The sequence below is a fragment of the Chiloscyllium plagiosum genome, chromosome 26 (genome assembly GCF_004010195.1).
Source record: "Chiloscyllium plagiosum isolate BGI_BamShark_2017 chromosome 26, ASM401019v2, whole genome shotgun sequence".
Lineage (NCBI taxonomy): Eukaryota > Metazoa > Chordata > Chondrichthyes > Orectolobiformes > Hemiscylliidae > Chiloscyllium > Chiloscyllium plagiosum.
Window position 1 is genome coordinate 34,795,680 of NC_057735.1, and position 27,161 is coordinate 34,822,840.

At 39.3% G+C, this 27,161-nt stretch overlaps 1 protein-coding gene across 2 annotated transcripts in view; it reads right to left on the reverse strand.

Moving 5' to 3' along the window:
• Window positions 1-27,161, reverse strand: part of LOC122563241 (protein phosphatase 1 regulatory subunit 12B-like) — a 282,450-nt gene that overhangs the window by 197,383 nt on the left and 57,906 nt on the right. For both annotated transcript variants that reach the window (XM_043716857.1, XM_043716856.1), the window contains exon 2: window positions 10,546-10,676. In XM_043716857.1, coding sequence (XP_043572792.1) covers window positions 10,546-10,676 — 131 coding nt within the window. The remainder of the gene's footprint in view (window positions 1-10,545; window positions 10,677-27,161) is intronic.

The window sequence follows — 27,161 nt, forward strand, 5'->3', positions numbered from 1 at the left end:
TAGCATAGGGAATTTGTGTGTGGAGTCTGAGGAGGTAGGGGAAGCCCTAAATGAGTGTTTTGCTTCTGTCTTTATGAAATAAATGAACTTTGTAGTGAATGAAACCTTTGAAGAGCAGGTGTGCATGCTGGAATGGATAGAGATAGAGGAAGCTGATGTGCTGAAAATGTTGTCAAACATTAAGATTGATAAGTCGCCAGGCCCTGACCAAGTTTGTCCTCGGCTGCTTTGGGAAATGAGAAGTGCAATTGCTTCGCCACTTGCGAAGATCTTTGCATCCTCGCTCTCCACTGGAGTCATACCTGAGGACTGGAGAGAGGCAAATGTAATTCCTCTCTTCAAGAAAGGAAATTGGGAAATCCCAGGCAATTACAGACCAGTAAGTCTCAAGTGTCGTCTGCAAGGTGTTAGAAAGGATTTATGACCATCTGGAAGAGCATGGCTTGATTAAATGCAGTCAACACGGCTTTGTGAGGGGCAGGTCATGGCTCACAAACCTTATCAAATTCTTTGAGGATGTGACTAGAAACGTTGATGAGGGTCGAGCTGTGGATGTGGTGTATATGGACTTCAGCAAGGCATTGATAAGGTTCCCCATGGTAGGCTCATTCAGAAGGTCAGGAGGAATGGGATACAGGGGAACTTAGCTGTCTGGATACAGCTGGTAGTAGAAGGAAAATATTCTGTCTGGAAGTCTGTGGTGAGTGGTGTTCCACAAGGCACTGTCCTTGGGCCTCTACTGTTTGTAATTTTTATTAATGACTTGGATGAGGGGATTGAAGGATGGGTCAACAAGTTTGCAGACGACACAAAGGTTGGAGTTGTCGTTGACAGTATAGAGGGCTGTTGTAGGCTGCAGCGGGATACTGACAGGATGCAGAGATGGGCTGAGAAGTGGCAGATGGCGTTCAACCTGGATAAATGCGAGGTGAAGCATTTTGGAAGATCGAATTTGAAAGCTGAGTACAGGATAAAGAATAGGATTCTTGGCAGTGTGGAGGAACAGAGGGATCTTGGTGTGCAGGTACATAGATGCCTTAAAATGGCCACCCAAGTGGACAGGGTTGTTAAGAAAGCATATGGTGTTTTTGCATTCATTAACAGGGGGATTGAGTTTAAGAGTCGTGAGATCTTGTTGCAGCTCTATAAAACTATGGTTAGACCGCACTTGGAATACTGCGTCCGGTTCTGGTCGCCCTATAATAGGAAAGATGTGGATGCTTTGGAGAGGGTTCAGAGGAGGTTTACCAGGATGCTTCCTGGACTGATCGAGGGTTTATAGTTTTAAGCTGTTTGGTGGAAAGTATAGAAGGGATGTCAGAGGCGGGTTCTTTACACAGAGAGTTGAGAGAGCATGGAATGCGTTGCCAACAGCAGTTGTGGAAGCAAGGTCATTGGGGACATTTAAGAGACTGCTGGATATGCATATGGTCACAGAAATTTGAGGGTGCATACATGAGGATCAGTGGTCGGCACAACATCGTGGGCTGAAGGGCCTGTTCTGTGCTGTACTGTTCAATGTTCCGTATTCTATAACAGACCTCAGCAAGTTAAAGCCCAAGAAGTGAAAAAAAACCACAGTCCTAACTGTTGCCCATTTGCCAACCAATTCGCAATCCATGCCAGTATATTACCTACAATCCCATATACTTTTATTTTCCACAATAGCCTCTTATGTGCAAGTTTATCAAAAGCTTTCTGAAAATTCACATACATTGGATTTCAGTCATGACTTCAAAACAAACTCCATTTATGTTAAAAATTAATTCCCTTTCCTAATCTATATTGACTTTCTATAATACTGTTGGTATCTTTTAAATATCCTGTTATTATATCCTTTAGAACAGAAAATAACATTTTCCCTACAATTATGTGCGGGTAACTCTCTATAATTCTGGTTTTCCTTCCTTCCTTTCTTAAACAGTGCTGGGACAGTTCCAGTACCTTGAGAATTTCAACAACAGGTGCAAGTCAAAAAAGAGGCCCTTGTGGAACGTGATAAGCAAGGCAAAGGGAATGGTCAGTCATTGCTGAAAATGCTTTGGCTACAATGTCAACTACAACGAAGTGATGGAAAATTGCGGGGGTGTCTTGATAATTTCATAGGTTACACAGAGGTCAAGGAGGGATACAAGCATTATGAGAAAGGTAATAAAAAGATCGTTTTTGACCAGTCACCAGACAGTTCTAATGAAACATCTTTGACCTGAAACATTAAATGTTTTTCTGCTCAAATGCTATCTGACCTGTTGAGATTGTTACAGCTTTGTTCAGCATCTGCAATATTTTTTCTACTGTTTGCAGGTCACACAGGACTTTGATTAGTGCTACTGGAGATGCCCTGATTAGATAGATTCAAACATGGGGTTACAGGAAATATGTACTTACATATCAGAGAGAACATTGTGTTCAAGGACTTGAGCTGAGAAATGCAATGGCTTCTCTGGGATTCTAAGGATTATGTATATTATTTGTCACAAAATATGCTTTGTTTGAAAATTCATAGAAGCTAGATACAATTTACTTTGACTCATGATATGAAAATAAATACATCTGTTCAGACTTAAAATAATTAAAAATGAGAAATTAAATCAATTTTGTGCTGGAAGCAAACTTTGATATTCTGTTCAAACATGGAATGGTGTTGACTTGGAGAAGTAATTGAGTGCGACCAAAGTTAAGAAAGGCAGCAAGCAATTACAATTATTTCCACCAAAATCTGCAAAATGGCAAACATTCTTCTTTATAATTCACACAATGCCAGGTTATATAGTCCAACAGGTTTATTTGGAAGCACTAGCTTTCAGAGGGCTGGTCCTTCATCAGGTGGTTGTAGAGCATAAGATCGTAAGACTCAGAATTTATAGCAAAAGTTTACAGTGTGATGGAACTGAAATTATATATTGAAAATGACCTGGATTGTTTGTTAAGTCTCTCATCTTTTAGAATGAACATGTTGGATTCAGTTCTTTCATTTGTAAATCGCAGAACTTTTTAAAAGTTATATTCTCAAGTGAACTTCAACAATTGGTGTCACATTGGCCCAGATATGCACTGAAGGTTGTAAGGTGCCTTGTGCGAGACTGTCTGTGCCACAATGTTCAGATTGACTCTAATCTAAAAAACAGATTTATAGAATCGTGGATTCATGCAATTTTTGAGCAAAATTATAGGTAATTCTGCAAGCACAACTTCACCCCACAAACTTGTATGTGTCTGTGTTTGGGGGTTGGGGGGGGAGGTTGTGCATGTAGGTGTGTGAGTGAGAGTATAAAGAGGTACAAGTCTGTGAGAGGGTGCGTGAGAGTATATATGTGGGCATATGAGAGAGAGCTTGTGTATGAGAGAGGGTCTGCGTGAGTGTATGGGTCTGCAGGGGAGTGTGTATGTATCTGTAAGAGTGTCTGTGTACATGCGCCTGTGAGTGTCCGTGCATCTGCGTAGTGCAACGGGGTCACCTGTAGTGTGACATGAACCCAAGGTCCTAGTTGAGGCAATCCCCGTGGGTAGCCAAGTTCAGTACCCATGGGGATGGCCTCAACTGGGACCTGGGGTCCATGGCACAATACAGGTGACCGCACTGCAGTACACACACAGACACACACACTCAGATACAAAGACACACACTCGCAGACAGAGACACTCCCACAAACACACACACTACCCTACAGATCCATACACTCATGCAGACCCCCTCTCATACGCTCACAAAAACACTCCCACACTCTCACGAACCCTCTCACAGACTTACATTCGCACACTCTCACAGACACTCATGACCCACCCCCTCCCCGAAAAGTTTGTGGGCTGAATTTGTGCTTGCAGAATTACATTTTATTTTGCTCAAAAATTGCATGAATCCGTGTAAGATTCGGTAAATCCGTTTTTTAGATGAAATTCAGTCAGAACATTGTGGCACAGACAGATCACACAGGGCACCTCACACCTTCAATGCATTATCTGGGCTGACATGACACCAATTGTTGATGTTCATTTGAGAACGTAACTTTAAAAAAGTTCTGCGATTTACAAATGAAAGAACTGAATCCAACATGTTCATTCTAAAAGATGAGAGACTTAACAAACAATCCAGGTCTTTTTCAATACATAATTTCAGTTCCATCACACTGTAAACCTTTGCTAGAAGTTCTGTGTCTTACGATCTTATACCCCACAACCACCTGAAGGACCAGTGCTCCAAAAGCTAGTGATTCCAAATAAACCTGTTGGACTATAACCTGGTGTTGTAGATTTTTAACTTTGCACACCCCAGTCCAACATCAACATCTCCAAATCTTTATAATTCAACTCTTACATGGGTGAAAGCAGCTTTTCCAAAGTAGGTCAGCTCAGAATGTCATAGTTAATGTGATAGAAAAGTATATGGACAAGCAGCATATGTCACAAAACAAACAAATCACTTCACAAAAGCAAACACCCAGAGAATTAAAGTGACTACATTTCCATAAAGGTGAGAAAAATTTCCCCAAAATAATGAACCCAATATAGCACAAAATGATTATGTTTTGGTTATAGATTTAATGCTGCTGGAAATCACAACCTGAACTGGAAAGTAAAAACATCAGAAAACTATTTTAAACACAAAGACTAGATTAACATTTAAACTTTCAAACACATGGAATACAAGTTTCTCCAACTCTGGAATATCCTGCTGAAGATTGAGGGGAAATGGGAAATATGTGACATAGTATAAATTTAAAAAGGGTCAGATAAAGGATCGGGAAATGAGACAAGCTCCTGACTGATTTTCACCATAAATTGTACATTGTTATACACATGAATAGAATGTCAAGGTCCTTGATTATCCAGAGATTTCTGCACTATGGCAGATAATGGAGATAACCCCACATGTTCATAAAAAGGTCTCTGTAAAATGTTGTAAAAATTTTACTACATGAACTGCATCCTCCTGAGTGCAGAATTTTATGATAAATATTAAGTCCAATATTTAATACATTTGCATAATGGAAGCGGTACCAACAATTCCAAAAATCCTTTACAGAAAACTACAGCACAGGAGAAAACAAGAAAATGAGAAAATGTTTACAGTTGCACTCCTCATCCTTTTCGTGTAGCCTTGCAATAGCTTTCCAAGGATTTGGGTCAAACAAGGCTGAGAGGCAGGGGATGTAGATGAGGAGAAAGGAGGATAGAGAGAGAGGGGAAGAGAGTGGGAGGGAGAGAGAGATAGAGGAAGGGAAAAAGGAGAGAATGGCACTCCTTCTCTTCCATCACAAACAGTGCTGAAAAAAACATTAGCATGTTCCTTCCAGCTATTCTCTCCTTGGTTTAATTGGCAGGCTCTCCAGACAGCCAACATTTAAAATTAAAACAGATCAAAATTATGATTCATGCGGCTTTATTAAATTATTTTTGAGCCAAAGAGCAGGTCAAATGTCCACCTCAAACTGCTTCTGTTAATGCATGTAGACATGTTGGTAGCAGGTTTAGGATGGGTTTCTATTTTTTTAAAATGCATTTTTAAAAAGTACAGCTCAAATTATGAAAAGGATACTTTCAGTCAAGCCTTTCATATTCCCCGGTGACAGAAGTTTGGTGGAGCCCCTCTTATACTGTATCCTGTCCTAGTTTGGCAATGTATGAACTCTGTTATACACTACCCAAAAGAAGATGACAGGCCTGTCCCTGGAAGATGCCAACAGCTGCTCTGCTGTTTAATGCAAACACAGGGTCAGCAACAATTCATTCCTGGACATGTGTCATAACATGCCTGCACAAGCATGTTATGATTACCAGGTCTCTTTGTTTTTACATGTTAATTGTATTATAGCGTTTAAAGTTACACAGGTGAAGCCACTTATTAAGTACTTCAAACATAAAAGGATAACTTTTGTTAGATTCTTGTGGCACAGTCTTAGAGTCCCCACCTCCAGCCCCAAAGGTACAGGGCAGCCTGGAAACAACTTAAGTGAACTAGCCAGCTACAACTCATTTTTCTTTCCCTTATTTATCCCTCAACTGTGTCTGCCTGTCCATTTGTGTACATAAGGCAGAGTTACAAAGAAGATTACATTTAAATCACAGACATTAATTAAATTACCTTGTTGTTTAACTTTGCTGAAGTTACTAAAACAAACTTTGCTTTAACGGCACCTTGTAAACCAGCACTCTCGATAAACTGTCAAAAATTATATTTCTCAAATACCAGAAGTTTACTGTATCATTGTAATCTAACACTAAGTCCAAGTAGTCACTTGAGGGTGCAAGTAAGCAGGCTGCCGACCTGTAAGTTTTATTTAAAGTAAGTTGATTATTTTAGTGATTTTTTGTTGTATATAATGTAACTGATGTGTATACCCCCTACATTACGTTTCTAATACTTAGTGTGTGTTTTTTCATTGATTTTGCGGACCTCTTGATCAACTGGCATATTTGGAATACTACACACCTAGTCCAATACATGCAGGTTAATAAAAATTTTGCTGTTTATTAATAATAAATTGTCTATTTCTGTTTCAGCAATAAACTTGTGTCTCATACCCATTATTCATAAAATTTAGTTCAAAACAACTGGGTAATTTCAAGGGTCATTCACTATTTTAATTTCACTGTTGTGATATCTAGCATCAGAGTCTAATCTGGTCTGGCTTCCTATCCTTGTGTCGCAACATAGCTAATTTAGTTAGTTGATTTAAATCAATGAACATACATATAAACTACTTCCTTCCAAAAGGGGTTCATCATTTGTTTCATGGATTTCAATCTGACTTTGAAATTAACAACCCACATCCTTTTGATTAAATCACCGTACCTAATTTGTCCTACAAGATATATCATTTCATACCTAAATGATAGATTTAATTTAACTTGTTTGACTCAAAGTCCATCACTATCTTATTCTCAATTATTCCCAGTTTGGTGACATCTGCAGTTTTAAAATAGCAACCTATACACTCAATGGTCCAAATCAGTAACACATATTTTAAAAAGCTTGGAACTCAAAAGTTTCCAAGCGTTCACCACTACTAATTCTGGTCCCTCAGCCAAGGAGTGAGCAAGAGTTCTACAAACAAAATTAAAGGAAATAATTAATTGTGCAGTATAATTTGTTTTCCTGATCAAAATATTTAACAATGAATAAAAGGGAATCATTGTTGCCTGTGCACAGCTGTGTCTGATGTAAAATACAGTAGGTTCAATACCATGATTTTGGCCATGCACAGTCACTGTGATTTTTCTAAGCTAAACAATAAGACTCTTGTACAATTTATCAGACGTTTACAAATGGTCATAAAGTTCTCAAATTATTATGCCGATCAATGTTGACAGATATGCAGCTTAGAGAATAAATGTAACCAAATAGACCATGATGAGAGGGGGAGATGAGCACTAAAATTAAAGAGAGTGAAACAGGGAAAGGGATAGAACCATCATCTGTCATCAGCCATAGTTTTTATTTCCCTTTTAGTATAAAATCATACAGATATTGCACTATGAATTTAAATTTTAAGTAGCGATGGAGAAATATCAGAAATTAAACAACGTTTCTTGAAGGTGGTTTCAATGGTGGAGAGATCTGAAAATTTCAATTAAGATCAGAGAAAAGTATAAAATCAAGACAATCAACAGACAAGAGGATTGAGGAGGCACGTAGAAGAACAGTTTGTGAAAACTGCTCAGTATTATTTAGCAGCAAGAAGAAACACACTTTTATACACTGAAAGATACTCCTTGAAGAGTTCAAAATAACATGGAGACACTGTTCAACCCCGCAAATGGGGAAAGTCAGGAGACTAAACGCTAAAGTTAAAGTGGACAATACTGGCTCACTTGAATATGAAATGGAATTTTTCAAAAGAGCAGATAGGCAAAGATAATGGCAAAGGTCACCATTAATCAAATGAAGTAAAAATAAGAGAGCAGAGGCTTTGGAAGATTAAAAGTTGGAAAACACAGCCAATCCTAAACTAATGAAAATAATAAACAGACAACCGTTAACAACAGCACAGAAGAAGTTCCCAAAGCAGAATATATCCAATGTAGCCAATTACTCTATCAGTCTATTCAAACACAGCAAAGTAATGCGAGGGTGCTGCTATCAAGATGGTGCTATCAAATAGAACCCACACTACAATAACACACTTAATAAAGCTTAATCTGGCTTCTACCAGGACTATGACCTCACCATAGTCTTATTCCAAACATAACAAAGAACCAAGTTCCAATGCATGGATGATTATCTTCACATCAAAGCAGCATTCAACTAACTGTGGTATTAAGAAACCTTAGCCAAACTGAAGTCAATGAAAATAATGGGACAAAAAATATCTCCTTTGATTGGAGTCATCATTAGCACAAAGGAAGATAGTTAAGTTGTTGGAGGGTCAGTGTCAAGAATTGCTGCAAGTGTTCCTCAGGGTAGTATCCTTGGCCCAATCATCTTTCGCTGCTTCATCAATAACCTTTTCCTAATAACCGTCAGAAGTAGGGGCATTCACATTGAACTTAGAACAATAAATACAGCGCAGAACAGGCCCTTTGGCCCTTGATGTTGCGCCAACCTGTGAACTAATCTAATCCCATCACCCTAGACTATCCCATCATCATCTATATGCTTATCCAAGGACTGTTTAAATGCCCCTAATGTGGCTAAGTTAACTACATTGACAAGCAAGCCATTCCACACCCTTACCACTGAGTGAAGAACGTGCCTCTAACAACTGTCTTAAATCTATCACCCCTACTTTGCAGCTATGGCCCCTCGTACAAGCAGATGTCATCATCCAAGGAAAAAGACTCTCACTGCCCACCCAATCTAATCCTCTGATCATCGTGTATGTCTCTTAGCATTCTTCTCTCCAATGAGAACCGATCCAAGTCCCTAAGCCTTTCCTCTTAAGACCTTCACTGCAGATCAGGCAACATCCTGGTAGATCTCCTCTGCACCTTTTCCAATGCTTCCACATCTTTCCTGTAATGGAGCGACCAGAACTGCACATAATACTCAATGTGAGGCCACATTCTACTTTTGTACTGTTGCAGCATGATGTCACGGTTCCAGAACTCAATCACTCAAACCCAATAAAAATGAACACACTGTATGCCTTCTTAACAGCACTATCAACCTGGATGGCAACTTTTAGGGATTTATGTACATGGACACCAAGATCCCTCTGCACATCCACACTACCAAGAATCTTTCCACCGATCCAATATTCTGCCTTCCTGTTATTCTTCCCAAAGTATTCCTCCCACTGTTCAGTATCATTCATGATTCTTCAGATACTTAAGCAGTCTATAACCAATGACAGACCTTCCCAAGCCCATATCTTTTACTGTCCAGATCTGGCAGATATAGGAGAACAACATAACTCACAAGATTGCCTCCAAGTCACGCATCATATTGATTAGGGATGAAATCTGCTTTCCTGCACCGTCATGAGGTCAAAATCTTGAAATTCTCTACCTTACAGCACTGCACATGTGCCTATACCATATGGACTGCCACAATTCAAGAAGATAGCACACCATCACTCTCTCAAGGGCAAGTTAGGGATGTATAGTGTTCACATGGCTAGAAATACCCAGGTCCTGCAAAATTTTAAAATTCAACAATCAGGATAGAATAGGAGTCATTTGGCCCAAAAATGCCTACACTCCCTCCTTCAAAGAGCAACCTTGTTTAGTCTGACTAATCTGCACTTTCCCCACAAATTTACAACTTCATCTCTTTCAAGTATTCCCTTTTGAAGACTACTATTGTATCTGCCAGCCTATCAAGGAGTACATTTAAAATCCTAACCACTCAAAATGCCAATAAATTTTCCCTCATTTAATTCTACTTCTTTTGTCAATCACAGATCTGTATCTTTTTGTTATTGGCCCTTTGGAACCAATTTCTCATCTAAAGAGATGTTGCAGCCAGCTCCATTGAAAGTTTCAAAATAGAGACAGGTTCTTATTGCTGGGTAAGAATATTAAGGTTAATGAAACCAAAGAGAATAGAAGGGACTTGAGAGAGATCCGTGGGATCTAACTGAATAGGCTACTCATATTCCGAAATTATCATGCCAACAACAAAAAATTGGGCAGGAAAAAAATCAAAATGACCAGAGTTTCTCTAGCTCCTAACATACATTAATAATCTGTACAAAGATGTATGGATTATCAGACATGCCCTAACAGCTTCTCACAAGGGAATATTTCAGTGCCAGTCAGCAACATGTATTCTCTGCAAGAAACAACTATTCAAGTCCCTAGCACCATTCACAAGTTCGGAATCATCTTCAAAATAGCAGCTTACTTTTTTTTAAGAATAGAGTTTATTCTATTTAGGAAACATTTCATAGAAACTAGTAAATGCAAGGCTATCAGACGGAATGCCCAAAATTTAAAAAACTACATTGCAGATGCATGGTGAACTGTTCTACACAGCTTATCAGCAGAACTTCAATTTAAAGGTGCTTCACAACCAAAGAAAAACACTTGCTGCATTTGTTTCCCCCACACCCAAATTCATACACATACAACTATGAACCCACACTATACAAAACTTTGACTTACTCAGCTATATTGATATATCCACAGGATGCCACAGCATGCAGTGGGGTCCAGCCCTCATTATCTGGCTGATTAGTATCTGCACTGTGCTCCACGAGAAACTTCACCATTTCAAGGTTTTCATCAATACAAGCCTGTAAGACAAAACAATGATTGAGCTTCAAAGTCAACGCATTGCACTGAGGGGTGAAGGAATTTAAAGGCAATAATTCTTATGGAAAAGTAGGAATGATCAAGACTGGATTTGGTGCAACACTTTCAAAAGTTTTTACCTCACAAAAGAATGAGTAAATCAATCACAAGACACAAATAATTACACAAACAATGAATACAATTTAAACTAATTTGGGTTTGATAACACTGTACGAAATTAAAGCTCTTGTGGAATAATGAGAGTGTCTATCTTTGAGCAGAAGACCTGGGTTCAATTTCCACCTCTTCCAGATCTGTGTCATAACACAGCTAAACAAGTTAGTTAAAAAATATCTATTACAAAATCATAAGAAATAGGAACATGAGTTGGCTGTTTGGCCCCTCAAGCCTGTTCCAGCATTCAATAGGATCACAGCTGATCTGACATCCCTCATGGTCGCTTTTCTGCCTTTCCCCCATCATCATCTATTCCCCTACTGATCAAGAATTTATCTATTCAGCCTTAATTTTTTTTTTTTTAAGATTTCCTACAGCGTGGAAACAGGCCCTTCGGCCCAACAAGTCCACACCGACCCTCCAAAGACCAACCCACCCAGACCCATTCCCTTACATTTACCCCTTCACCTAACACTACGGGCAATTTAGCACGGCCAATTCACCTAACCTGCACATTTTTGGACTGCGAGGGGAAACCGGAGCACCCGGAGGAAACCCACGCAGACATGGGGAGAATGTGCAAACTCCACACAGACAGTTGCCTGAGGTGGGAATTGAACCTGGGTCTCTGGCACTGTGAGGCAGCAGTGCTAACCACTGTGCCGTCCACAAATTTACAAGGATTCTGCCTCAACATCCATGTGCAACAAGGAATTCCAAAGATACCCAATCTCAGAAGAAATTCCTCCTCATCCCAGTCTCGAATTGGCACCCCTTTATTTTGAGACTATGCCTCTGGTCCTAGACTCTCCCATGAAGTGAAACATTGTCTCAGCAATTACCCAATCAAGCTCCAGAAGAATCTTACATGTTTCAATTAAATTGCCTCTCAATCTCCTAACCGCCAGTGAGCAGAGTTCCAACCCGCTTAGCCTTTATTCAGAGGTCAATTCCTCTATACCACAGATCGTCGTAGTGAACTGCCCCGTGATGGAGGAGGGACCCGAACTCAGAGCTTCAAACTCCGAGATAGCAATGCAACCACTGTGCCACAAGACTCATGGTTGTCAATGCTTGGACACACTACCACTGTTTTGGAACTCCAGACTCTCCCTTCAACACATACTAATGAACTATGTTCAACAGCAGGAAGGACACTCTTCTTCCCCCACCTGTTATTTAGATGGATCACCAACCACTTAGAGATTAGTAGCTCATTGATAAAGTGGCAGATGGAGTTTGATTCAGATAAATGTGAGGTGCTGCATTTTGGGAAAGCAAATCTTAGCAGGACTTATACACTTAATGGTAAGGTCCTAGGGAGTGCTGCTGAACAAAGAGACCTTGGAGTGCAGGTTCATAGTTCCTTGAAAGTGGAGTCACAGGTAGAGAGGTTAGTGAAGAAGGTGTTTGATATGCTTTCTTTTATTGGTCAGAGTATTGAGTACAGGAGTTGGGAGATCATGTTGCGGCTGTTCAGGACATTGGTTAGGCCACTGTTGGAATATTGCGTGCAATTCTGGTCTCCTTCCTATCGGAAAGATGTTGTGAAACTTGAAAGGGTTCAAAAAAGATTTACAAGGATGTTGCCAAGGTTGGAGGATTTGAGGTATAGAGAGAGGCTAAACAGGCTTGGGCTGTTTTCCCTGGACCATCTGAGGTGGAGGGGTGACCTTATAGAGGTTTACAAAATTATGAGGGGCATGGATAGGATAAATAGGCAAAGTCTTTTCCTTGTGGTCGGGGAGTCCAGAACTAGAGGGCATAGGTTTAGGGTGAGAGGGGAAAGATATAAAAGAGACCTCAGAGGAAACTTTTTCACACAGAGGTTGGTACATGTATGGAATGAGCTGACAGAGGAAGTGGTGGAGGCTGGTACAATTGCAACATTTATGGGTATATGAATAGGATGGGTTTAGAGGGATATGGGCCGAATGCTGGCAGTTGGGACTAGATTGGGTTGGGATATCTGGTCGGCATAGACAGGTTGGACCGAAGGGTCTGTTTCCATGCTGTACATCTCTATGACTCTTTCCTTAAATAAGGGGACCAAAACTACTTTCTGTAGTATAGATCTGCTCTCATCGGTGCTGTTAGACTACCCTGCTCTTGTATTCCTCTTGAAGCAAGGGCCAACACTCCATTAGCATTCCCAACTATTGAATGCACAGTGTACTGAGCACAAGTACTCAAAGTCCCTTTGTATTGCAGCTTTGTGCCATTTCTCTCCATTTAAATAATATTCTGTACTTTTGTTCTCACTGCTAGAGTGAAAAACTTCACTTTTTCCCCACATTATACCTCAGTTGACAACTTTTCACTCACTTAGTTAACCTATCAAAATCTCCCTGTAGACTGTTTGTATCCCTCTTACTACCTACTTTTCTATCTGCGTTGCATTTGCAAACTTGGCTACAGTGCCTTCACTTCTTTCTTCTGAGTCATTAGTACATAGTTCTACTATCCTGGAAGCAAGTCTGGTGAACCTTTGTTAGACTCCCTCTATGGTTAATAATATCTTTCCTGAGACAAGAAGACCAACGCTGTGCAAAATACTTCAAGTAGTGTATCCAAGCTCTTATACAATTCAAGCAATATTTCACTACTTCTATCCTCAAATCCTCTTGCAATAAAAGGCTAATTTTTCATTCGCCTTCCTAATAGCTAGTTGCACCTTGCCTATGACACATTGACAAACTTGTCAAGGTGCCTTTGTACGTATGGACTTTCCAACTCATACCATTTAACAAACACTCTGCACATCTGCATCTTATACAAAAGTAGATAACCTCACAGCTACCACAAAGTTCTTTCACGAAGTCTGCTCAAATGCTCCTAAAACATCTTTCCATCTTCCTCACAAGGTAGTGCTATTAGATTTATATTATTTAAAAATTTGGAAATATTACGTGACTTCCAATTTTAAATTGCATACTCTAATATTTAGCACAGAATTATGTAAACTATATATATTAGCTAAAGCAGCACAAACTTAGATTGATGATTCAACATTTGTGTATTAATATGCAAGTGGCTTCAGTCAACAGCTTGTTCATGACTCATTACTTTTGATCACATTACACTATAGCAGAGTTCAAAGATGACAAACTACATGGTGATAAAACATTGGACCAATAATAAGTCTTTGACTTCATGACCAGATTTCAGACATAATTAAATCTTTAAAACATTACCAACCTTTCCAAAAATAGGAAATAAATGTGGGTGTTAATTTAGGTCAGTGGTGGTAATGATCAAGAAGATGGGATTTTAAAAATTTAAAGAAAGATAGAAACAAATTTCTATCTACTCAGGATGGTAGCGATGAATTATGAATGTATACAAATTCTAAGCAAACCTAGACATTTCAAAAATGTGCTTTATAAACACTCTGCAATCTTGGTTGCTAAGAGAATTATCAAAAATATTATTTTGCAATAGCTGTTCTGCAGATGCAGGAACACATCAAAATGTGCTGAAATCCAAAATTGTGCAATATCTTTATATTAAAATAGTGTGTCTATCAACATGTCACAATGACTGTTTTAATAGACCAAGAAGCTTAACTGAAATTACATGGAACAACTTTGCATACTGTGCTAAACTAACTTTGGTAAAGCAAAATATAAATCAACACCTGCCCGATATTAGTATTCACATGTAAATTGGCGACACCAGCTCAACCTTACCACCATCTCTCTCAACTCTTCCACTCTTGTAAAACTTTCTAACTGTTCAGACATTCAGTAACCATATCTGATGCAAAATTTACAAGATGTTTTCATTAGCAGGCAAATCCGTGGACAGTGGAAAGGGACGCTCATTTACAACTGAGATGCAAAAGAATTTCTTCTCCCAGATGCTATAAATCAGAAATAAATACAAAAATTGCTGGAAAAGCTCAACAGGTCTGGCAGCATCTGTGGAGAGAAATCAGAGTTAAGGTTTTGAGTCGAATAACCCTTCTGCAGAACTCTGATGAGCTTGTCCAGCAATTTCGGTTTTTGTTACTGATTTATAGCATTTACAATTTTTTTGGTTTTTAAGATTCTGAGGGTACTTTGACAGGGTACATGTTGACAAGATGTTTTCATTAGCAGGAGAACTCTCGGACAGTGTAAAGGGATGCTCATCTTCCAGATGGTAATGAATGTCTGGAATTCTCTACCGCAGAGTTGCACAGATTAGATTACACAGCATTTAAAAGGGGGAGTAGATAGATTGTTGAAATATCAAGGAGTTGAGGGCTGAGGAGCTGGCACATAAGATGAGTTGAGGCCTGTAGCAATTTAACTATGATCTTATAGAATGAAGTGGAGCCAAGTGGCCCACTCCTACCCCTACTTCTTCAAGAACACATGGTGAAATCATGAAATTAGAGAAACAGAGCTGAAAAATGTGTTGCTGGAAAAGCGCAGCAGGTCAGGCAGCATCCAAGGAGCAGGAGAATTGACGTTTCGGGCATAGGCCCGTCTTCAGGATTCCTTGGATGCTGCCTGACCGGCTGCGCTTTTCCAGCAACACATTTTTCAGCTCTGATCTCCAGCATCTGCAGTCCTCACTTTCTCCAAGTTAGAGAAATACCCAGGAAAAAAATCAACAAAATGCTACGACAGTAGATAATCCATCAAATGCTTTCCTTTCTATTGCAATGATTTGAGCATTAGAAATACTACCATTGAATAAAACAGAGTCATTGAGATGTGCAACACTGAAACAGGCCCTTGAGTCCAATTCACCCATGCTGACCATATATACTGAACTGATCTAGTCCCATTTCCCTCTAAACCTTTCCTATTCCTGCACCCATCTAGATGCCTTTTAAATGTTGTAATTGTACCCTCTTCCACCACTTTCCCTGGTAGCTCATTCCATACACATACCACCGTCTGCATGAAAAGGTTGCCCCTTAGACCCCTTTTAAATTTTATCCCTCTCACCTGAAAGCTATAACCTCTAGTTTTGGACTCCCCTACCCTGGGGAAAAGACCTTGGCCATCCACCCTATCTATGCCCCTCATGATTTTATAAACTTCCCAAAGGTCTCCCCTCAGCCTCCAATGCTCCAGGGAAAACAGTCTTAGCCTAGTCAGCCTCTCCCTATAGCTCAAACCCTCCAAACCTGACAGCATCCTCGTAAATAGTTTCTGAACCCTTTAGCAGCTCTAAGGTATTTTAAAACCAAACACAATTTTGTTGTCCAAAAACTACCAGGCTGAAATTACTTACTTGTTCTGCAAGAACTTCATCCATAACTAAAGCACGTCACATATTTAAAGGAAATCCTGTTCCCTGTCCATAAACTACAGGATTACATTGATTCTTACTTTTATGTTAACATAATCGATTAAAATCTTTAAAAAAACAGCAAAAATTTTAACTGGAGGTTGTATTTATTTTGTTTCATTAGAATCCAGTAACTGGAATTATTTGTACATATTTTAACATGCATTGTATTTTGAAGCTTAAATTGTGTTGACCATATACATGTATTCACGGACATTCAGCTCAACCATAATGCTATTGCAGCAGTCAAAGCTCTCAGGTTGGCCTTTAAGCACCAAAAAAAATCCATGATATCCTAAGGTATTTTAATGAAGCATAAGCCAAGAGGTCTAAACAGGGCATAAACAGAACATAGATGGGATATTTCCCCAGCTGCTGTGTTTTAAACCAGGGAGCATAATCTCAGAATAAACAATAGACCAATTAAAACAATTATGCAACTAACCTTAGAATTTCTTAATGGCATTGTGGGTCAGCCTACAGCATATGGATTGTAACAGTTCAAGAAGGCAGCTCACTACCACATTCTCAAGAGCAACTATTGACGGGCAATAAATGCTGGCCAGCCAATGATACATACAGCCCACAAGTAAATTTTTAAAAACTTTTGAAAAGGTGACACCACAAATATCCCCATCCTCAAGAAAAATGTGCCCAATACATTAATACAAAAGACAAGGCTGAAGCGTTTGTAACCATCTTCAACCGCAGTTGTATAGCCAAATTTTGACCAAACGCCATCTACAAGTTTGCTGATGACATCATTGTGGTAGGACGGATATCAAACAATAAGTCAGAGTCAGAAGTTACATGACACCAGGTTACAGTCTAACAGGTTCATTTGAAATCACACAAGCTTTCAGAGTGCAGTCCCTTTGTCAGGTGCATCTGACTGCCCCGATGAAAGGGCTGCCCTCCGAAAGTTTGTGCGATTTCAAGTAAACCTGTTGGACTATAACCTGGTGTTGTGCGACTTCTAACTTTGCCCACCCCAGTCTAACATGTGCACTTCCACATCAACAATGAATCAGAATAAAGAAAGGAGATAGAGGGCTTGGTGATGTGGTACAATGGTAACAACGTCTCTCAATGTTGGCAAAACTAAAGAACTGACCATTGACTTCAGAAAGAAAGAAGGAACACACCCCCATCTACATCAACAGAACGGAGGTTGAGGGGGTTGACAATGTCAAGTTCCTCGAAGTTACAATAACCAATAACCTGTCTTAGACCTCCCACGTAGATGCAATGGTCAAGAGGGCACAACAATGCCTCTTCTTCCTCAGGTGGATCAGGGAATTTGGCATGTTCATAAGGAACCTCCCTAACCTTTACGGATGCCCATAGAAAGCATACTGCCCAGATGCGTAATAGCCTAGTAGGACAACTGCTCTGCCCAGGACCATAAGAAATTACACAAGGTTGTGTACACAGCCCAGACCATCATGGAAGCCAATCTCCCATCCATGGACTCCAGTTACATATCTTGTTGCCATGGAAAGTCCACCAACATTAAAGACCCATCCCACTCCAGTAATGCTCCCCTGCAACCTCTTCCATCAAGATACAGAAGCCTGAACATATGCACCAGGAGGTCCAGGAACAGCTTCTTCCCGGCCATTATTAGACTGATGAATGGACTCTCTAGTCTCAAATAATGCTGATCTTGCTAACGTTGATCTTACTCAGCACATGCCCTGTGCAATGTAACTTCTCTGTCGAAATCTTTTTCCAACCTCTGATCTGTACATTCTTGCTTATTATGATCTGCCTGTACTGCTCAAGGTTTTTCACTGTACTTCAGAACACATGACAACAAATCAAAAGCTGAAGCCCAGAAGTGAGGAAGAGTGTGATCACCCAAGATATCAAGACAACATTTGACCAAGTATGATTTCAAGATGCCCCACAAGAACTCTCATAAATGACAGTGACAGGAAAAACTCTTAATTGGTTGAAATTATACAAAGCAAAATAGTTATGGTTTTTGAAGGTCAATCATTTCAGCCTGAGGATATTGTTGGAGTTCCTCAGGGCACGGTTCTAGACCTAGCCAACTTCAACTGCTTCAATGAGCTTTGCTTCGTACAATCGAAAGTGAAGCTATGTACCATTTGGAGGCACTCAGGTACTGGAATACCCATGCCCACTTACAGCAAGACATTAACACATTCTGATTTGGACTGATATATGGCAAGTAACATTCAAACTATGCACTGACCAGCTCCATCATGAGAATCCAACCATCTCTCTTTGACATTCAACTGCAATATCGCTGTTAAATCAACACCCAGGATGGTAAGGAGCAGAAGGGTCTTTACCATTGACCAGAAACTGAATACTTTTCTAAGACAACACATGCCCACTATAAACCTACAGACTTCCTTCATTCAAAAGGCTCCTGAAAAAAACTTATAGCCTTTGCAGCTAGCTTCTCCAAATGTGCTAAGGTCCACAGAACAACTGCTTCATGGTCATGTGCTACATGAATAACTTCCACATGAATGGAAGAAGTGACATCATTGCATCGTGTGGTGCAAAATGTTACTGATCAGAGTCTTATTTCAATCACTTGAGAGATTCACAATTACTGTGGTAAATCATGGAAATTAACCCTTATCTTCACATACCAGTCCTCCAAAAAGAAAGCATTCTATGCCTGTAGTTTATCACAATCAGGAAAATGAATAGGTTTCAAACACAGGAAGATATTAATTTTGCAAGTTAGGGTTTGGTACAAATAAACAAGAACCGAAGATACCAATTTTTATCTTACAACATTCTCACATTAAAGCAGGTGAGCCACATGGCTCTTTACATATGAAACTCAAAACTGCCGGCATTTTCGTGTATTCATTTCACTGAAACAGGAGTGGTTAAATTCTGAGCAGGCAAATTATGCTCAATAACATTTTTATCTACAACTCAGATCAAATTTCAATATCCAGTGAAAAATCACAGCAACACGCAGAATAACCGAGCAGCATGATCTTCAGTTTGGCAGCTAGTGTATTTAAAACACAGATTTAATCACAGTTACTTCCAAAAGAAAGTAACACCTTGCCAGTGTTTGAAAAATAGGCATTTGATAATGCAGTACTTTATCATTGCTGAAAACAGAGACACGTTGACAAACTTTTCATCTTGCACTCATCAGAACAAATGCAAGAATGCTAAATTTTAAACGATCGTTAAATATACAGTACAGGAGGCAAGAGTTCTAATTAGCTTACAAATTGACTGTGAACATGCAAGCTATTTCCATGGAGTAAGCAATGGGTACAATTAGCTCCCAAAGCTCAAAGGGCCATTCTGAAGAGAGCAAGGCTTACACATATCCCTTTTGTTAGCAGAGAACAAGCCCATGTGTATTATTTCTAGCAAATATACTCTATAAGCTCCATTGATTATTTTACATTTGTTTTTGACATACCAGTTGGCACCATCAGAATTGTTCAGCAAATACTTGTTCAGAATCACATCCAACAGTAGAAATGTGATGTTTTCTTAGCATGAAACAGTTGATTGCATAAATTGTGATCATTTCAAGCTTGGCATTCATGTGTAGTCCAAATAAATGTAAGATATAAAGATACATCAATATGTCTCCCCTTTCAGCAATATTTACGTCAACAAATAATTAAATCGTAATCAATGAAAATGTCGATTTTTTTTTCAAATTTTCATTCAAATAGTTCCTAGAATAATAAATTGGAACATTTTATTCGTGCAGTAGGAGTAACATCTAAATTAATGAGTCAAAACCAAGTAAAATCTTTTGCACTTCTGGTGTCCATTTCTTCAGATAGCATGTCTGTCTCTCAACACATACCAGCTTGTCCCATCTCGACGGTGCAATATAAATAAAACTTTAAATTCTAATTAGTAAATTAACAGTAGCAAACGATGAAAATTTGTAACAGAATATCAAGCAGATCTTCACATTTATGCAAGTAAAAGAAATTAAACACAGCAAACTAAGTCCATCTGGGAACATGCCATCAAAGCTTTTTTTGTTGACCGACCTTTCAACATCCAACCTGTTACAACTTGTGATTTCCACTCAGCCCACATTAACTAAAGCACAATAAAAATTGTGAATTTTTCCTTTGTTTTAATCAAATTAGTACTCTTTCTTCAGTAAAGTACAAGTTAAAACAAAAGCAAAGAATGATGGAATCAAACCTGACTACGACAATGGAAGCCTTTATAACCAGTTGAGGCACTGACTAAAACACGACTGCTTAAGCAAGGTATCAGAGAGCTCGGCTATGACATTAACACTCTCACAATAAGGAGGTAAGGGACAAGAAAAACATTATCTCCTGATGCCTATGTTCATCCATAAGTAAAGCACAACCCTGATTCTGATTTCCAGCGTCCACAGTTGTTTGGTTCTCTGTTAAAGAATGTGCACTCTCATCTTGTTACTCAATTTTAAAAAGTCTGGTTCCTTGTCCAAAAACTGCAGGATTGACGGAGATGAGAGAGACAGACAAATAAGGGCAGGGGCCAGGGCAATGGGGCTACAGCAATGAGGAGAGGAAGAGAGGAGGGGAGGAAGGAGAAAGAGCGGTCTTCTTCAACAAAATTCTTTTAGTTGCATCAATGTAAAGATCTGCTTGGTATCCCTTTCCAAAGTCTCAATTTGCTACTTATAATTTACTCACTAGAATGTAATTTCTTATTTATATTGCACCAACTCAGCAGTTGAAAATGTTTCTTTAAATTGTGAAAACATCATATGCTTTGCAATGGGAAAGTGAATCAATACTTTAAGAACATGCTATTAAATACGCTATTAAGAACAGTTTCGGTGGTCGAAATTGCATCGCCACATTTATGTTCTATACAGTGATTTTTGGCTGTGTAAAGTTCAAAACCATAGCATAACAAATACATTTTTTCTGATCAGACAGAAAAATGCAATATAGCAGGTTCCACTTCAAAAAGCTATTCTCTAACAGTTCAGTACAGCTCTAATGTTGCAAAGTCAGCTATAACAATTGCTCAAGGACTGCTGTACCGAAATGTTCTTCATGACCTTAATGTGGTTTTCAAAAATATTTTGATAAAAGCTGATACTCTTAACCATTTTCTTAAAATATAAGAAAGTAACTGCAAAACAGGAGCACTCTAGACATCTACATGAACAAACAAAGAAGAGCTCTCACTTGCCACACAGATTCAGAAGATCCAGCTATAGCTTATAGTTTGCAGATACCAGATATAGACTAGTAGTTCAGCATAACCACAGCATAATGAAGCTACTTATTTTTTCACTTAAAATGCACAGAAAGCACAACTCTTTACATTTACACGAGGTGGAGAAGGAGAGCAAACAACAGTGACAAAGAGGGCAAAGTGGTCAGAGGAATACTCTAATGCCGACATATAACTAAGAAGGAAGCAATACTAAAAATATCTATACCTGTGGCAACCCACAATGACATGACCCCAACCACAGCAATGCTGTAGGAACCCTGAGAACTAGCTGCTGAGCCAACAACCCTTTTCAGAGCAAAGAAAGAACATGATCTGGTGGTTAAAGCATTCGCCCAGAGTCCTCACAATTCCCACTTCAAATTCAGCTTCAGTTAAAGGATTACTCGAGCTTTAACCAGAAGTTCAACTTCATGGGTAACTGCACTCAATTATGGTCTTCCTAAAGCAATGTGTTATGGTCTTCCAAGATCAAGAAAATCATTTAGCAATTTCCAACAAATTATGTTTGAAAACACCGCATTTGCAAAACAACCACCATCCAAAGAAGATGAACAGGAAATATGAATATTATTTTTTCTAGACCATAAAATCCTGAATGGCAACATATTTTAAACTTAAAAGTGCAAAGAATTTCCAAATGAGTTTTGGGTTCAGAAGCTGAAGTGTTCACATTTCTGACTCAATATTCTCCAAAGGTTTGAACTGATTGCAATCATCTATTTTTGTACTGTGATGAAGCAGTCTATAATTACATTATTCCATTGTACAACAGGAGGAATGTGAACTTATTATAGATCGCATGGTCTTGATTTACACTGTGTTCTATCACAGGCATGCAGAGGGGACTGAATTCAATATTTGAAAGAAAATTCTGAAAGTATGACATGCCCATGTGCTAATTACCAAACATTTGCATAAACATGCTTTTATTTTAGAAAAGACAGCAATGGAGAAGGTGATTCACAGTCAGTGTTTTGCAGTAGCCAGTATCATCAGGACAAGTATAAGCTGAACATCAATTTAACAGCCCCATGTTTTTACAGGTATTCTGGCTTTGGATTTGTCTTACTGAAGATAAGAAAAGGATCATCTTCATTCAAAAACATGTCAACCCTTCCATTGATGCTTCAATGAATATTTAAGGACTGAAGAAATGGGACATTTCAACCTTAAACAGGCACAGAAATCTGGGTGGTTATAGAACATTAATACATAAAAGGTACACCAGATTATAAATTAGACACCAAAATGATGAAAACAAAATTGAAATACATGAGAAACTATATTAAAGATGACTTGATACAAAGAGTTAGCAAATCTAAATGTTGGGATCCCAGTGATGAAAATCCTTATTAAAAGGAAGCACACAATGTTTTGACTGGTATCTACATGTTGTTTCTGAATGTTGTCACAAAGCTAGTCCCTTTTCATTCCTAATAGCTGTTCCTTAGCTCAAGGAGACTCTGTCCTTGGTTTTTTTTCAAGAGGGGAAATAAACCAGCTGATTTGATACAGACTTGAAAAGGGTTTTCAGAGGGCTTTTGTTTATATGTAAACAGATGAGACTTCAGGCCAAAGTGGTCATGCTTTAGAGGTGACCTGTTTAAAGAGAGGGGAGTGGTCAGCTCTCTAGCTGAGCTGAGCAGTTTTAGTTCAGTCTTGAGCTGGTAGGAAGTTCAACAGGGAGCTGGGTGGAAACTCACTCACTCACTCTTTCTGCCCTTCAACTTCAACCTGTAAGCATGTATTCCACTTATACTGGTTCTTAATGGGAGTTTGCTTATTGGGACTGATGTGTGTATTCAGAACAGCATAATTAAGTCTAGTTGGACAAGTTGAGTTCAGTACAGGTTCTTTATTCTGGTCTTTGTGTTTCATTGTGTAATTTTGTGAATAAATTTTTGTCTGTTTTAAAATCTAGTCAACGTAGCTAACTTAATCCGGGTGATTTTCACTGTACGCTTACCGAAACAAATTGCAAAATTATGGTGTGAGCTGCCTGCTGAAGAATGTTGCGAGTGGTCTAGCTTAGTCCATAACAATATACAAGTAAAGATCTGCGTTACAATGTGGCGATCTGCGTTAGAATGCAAATGGAGTGAGTAGAGCTGGTCTTCATTAGAAAGCAGCCAATTGCACCAATGCTTCCAACGCAATATCAATTACAAAGGAATTCACTAACTTGTCTACTTTTAAGAAGGGTGTTTAAGAGAGACACTTCAACTACTGAAGAACTTCACATAGCTCAGAAGACTCCAATTGATCAGAAAAGCTTCAACATTACAGGTGTCCATAGTTACTCCAAGGTAACACTCTTTGATGCAGTGGTAATTTGGTTAGAAGGTCCATGTGAAACTCCCACCTGCCCTAGAGGTGCGCCATAACATGCTTGAACAGGTCAATTTTAAAAACCGAACGTCACCACTACTGCCACAACATTGTTAGGGGAGGATGGGCACAAATACCACTCCAAATGACAAAGAACATGCATTTTGATTAAGTCGCATCTAACAAAATTTTCCAAGCAGTACTGGGAATCACATGGGAAGACATTAACAGTGCAATTATTTTCCACCATACAGGAGTGCTACTCTCAATGCCTTGTGTTGTAATCAATTGAAAGGAGCAACATTTTTTAATGTTAAATAGAACTTGAACATCATGGAGGTGAATTAGGTATTATGTCATTCACTGGCAAAATTATATCTGTGCTTTGCAAACAAATTGTTATTTATTATTTATTTATTAGATTTTATTGTCACAGGCACTCAAGCAAAGGAATACACAGTGAAAAGTGTACAAGTCACCATTTTCCAATCTTAGAATACAAAAGACAAGATTAAAAAACAGCAGAAATAAAAGGAATGGCCAAAAAAGGTAACGCCCAGATCACTGCCCCGCCTCTGCCATGAGTCCTTGCTGCCAAAAAAACAAAACCATAATGACCATCCCACAGTCTGCAACCACTTCACAGTCCCCGCATGCCACTGCAGCCAGAACTGGAACTCCGGCACATTCACAATTAGGCATTCAGACCCAGCCATGTCCTAGAATCATGTCACCATTCTTTAGTGTCATCTTGACTAGGATCTTGAATTGTGATGGGATTTTGGATAAAAAAAATGCAAGTTTTGTTTTAATATAAGACAGGGGTTCATCAGGTTGCGGGGATAATATGTTATCACATGGATTGAGAATTGGTTAACCAAAAGGCAGCAGAGTAGCAATAAACAGAATCTGGTTTTGGAATCTCAAGATTCCACAATACAGAGGAACCTTGATTATCCAAATACCAATTACCTGAATTTCGGATATTTCGAAGAAAATCTCAAGTTCCTGATAGAAACAAGTCTTTGATGTAATGTTTCTAACACTGATCGCGTCTTTCGTTTCCGGTGATTAAAAGTGAACTTGGTTTACTGAAATGCTGCTGAGAACACTCATGGACATCGATGGGAGCTCAGGCACCGTCTCCAAACGACTGGCCCCCCCGTCCTCTCTCTTTTCCCCCACACTTTCCCTGGAGTTCTACACAGGGGTAGACCCTAAAACCCCCTTCTCCAGATAATCTCTCAAACATTGTCTACAGGGCAAAGGTGGAACCTGTCAGGAAGTTGCAGTAAACTGGCCCCCCCGTCCTCTCTCTTTTCCCCCACACTTTCCCTGGAGTTCTACACAGGGGTAGACCCTAAAACCCTCTTCCCCAGATAATCTCTCGAACATTGTCTACAGGGCAAAGGTGGAACCTGTCAGGAAGTTGCAGTAACACGTGGGTGTACGCGTAAACATTCTATTTGGAGACTCTTCTCTCCCCCCAAACCCCCCCCCCATCCCAAACACACACACACGCATGCGCACACTGGACGGGTGAGGCAGTGTTGGACGGGATTGGGGAGCCGACGGATCGGGGGGGCGGTGCTGGACAGGATTTGGGGGGGGGGGGGGGGGACAGAGGCTCACGCACAGTCTGCCTTGTCTCCTGAACAGGGAACAGACTTAACAGAAAACTCCAAGCCTCAGACAAAAGACATTGAATCGATTAACCGAATAATCAATTATCTGAACACAATAGTGTCCACCCACCTTGTTCAGATAATCAAAGTTCCTCTGTATACAGTATACAAATCACCTACATGAAGGTATACAAATCACCTACATGGTTCAGTGGTAGCATCCCACTTCTGGGCCAAGAATGACCTGGATTCAAGTCCCATCTGCTCCAGGGATGTGTTATTACATCTCGGAACAGGCTGATTTAAAAATTCCAAGATGAAGGCATTGAGAGCAACGCATCTAAATCTGCTAACAATATAAAGCTAGGTAGGTGCTAATACACTGAGAGAACACAAAGAAATTGCAAATGAACATATAAAAATAACTGAATGAGCAATACAGTGTCAGGTGGCTGAAGGGCTTATTCTATGTTCTACAATATGATGAAATGTGAGAGCATTCAGCATTATACGAACAACAAAGATGATTTTTTATTAAATGATAAAGTTTAAAAATTTGACAGATTGTCCACATACAGAATGTAGCAGTTTTAAGGTAATAAAAGATGCCCCAAGACACTGCATGGCAACAACCTAATAAGAAAAGCTTTGACACTGAGCCATATATTAGGTAAGATGGCAAAAAGCTTGGTCGAAAAGGTAAGTTTTGAGGTGGAAAGTTGAATGGAGGGAACTCCAAAACTTAAGCTGTAGCAGCTGAAGGCACATCCACAAAACTGAATTAAAGAAATGGCTTTCTGGCCAATTCACATCCAGCAACCTGCTATGCTCTCAATTTGACAACAATGGGTAACAAGGAAACAGATTTTGGATCAAAATCAATAGTTTCATTCTTCCCAATATTCAATTAAAGGAATGAAATGACTAGTTAGCATTTTGTAGTGAGCAACAATGGAGGAGTGAAGAGTGATACTAATGAGGTAGAGTTGAACTCACCCACGTGCATAAAAGTTAATGCTTTGAGGTGATGCATGTAAATGAGAAATCAGAGGCGTCAAGATTACATTCAATCATGCAAGAGCAAGAAAGGCCAAAAAAAGTAAGTGATACTTTCACTATTGGATAAAAAGTGAACTCGTGAGAGTAATCCCACTCCAGAATCACAGTTGATACAGTCAAACATTGGTTCAGTGCTGTTAAAAAAAAGGGCTAATTCAGCACAGTCAGTACGTTACCTATTACAGAGATCTGTTCACTAATTCATTTCATTGTATAGGGTGTGCAGCTGAAAACCATATATGCTATCGGCTTGGCAAATTGAAGTTATCTGCGCAGCATCATTCTGACATGAGACTAAGCAAACAAATTTTTAAAACCTATGCATTTCATGAAGGATGCTTCAATCGTATCAATGAAGATGACACGTACAGGACCCACATTCCCTGTAGAGGTATCATATGGAATGCTTTTCAACTCGGCAAGAACTTTCAAAAGCTGATTGGAGGCAGATGTTCGCAGGTAAAGGGACGGCTGGAAAATCCTTCAGAAATGAGATAACAAGAATCCAGAGAAAGTATATTCCTGTCAGGGTGAAAGGGAAGGCCAGTAACTATAGGGAATGCTGGATGACTAAAGAAATTGAGGTTTTGGTTAAGAAAAAGAAGGAAGCATATGTCAGGCGTAGACGGGATAGATCGAGTGAATCCTTAGAAGAGTATAAAGAAAGTAGGAGTATACTTAAGAGGGAAATCAGGAGGGCAAAACAGGGACATAAGATAGCTTTGGCAAATAGAATTAAGGAGAATCCAAAGGGGTTTTACAAATATATTAAGGACAAAAGGGTAA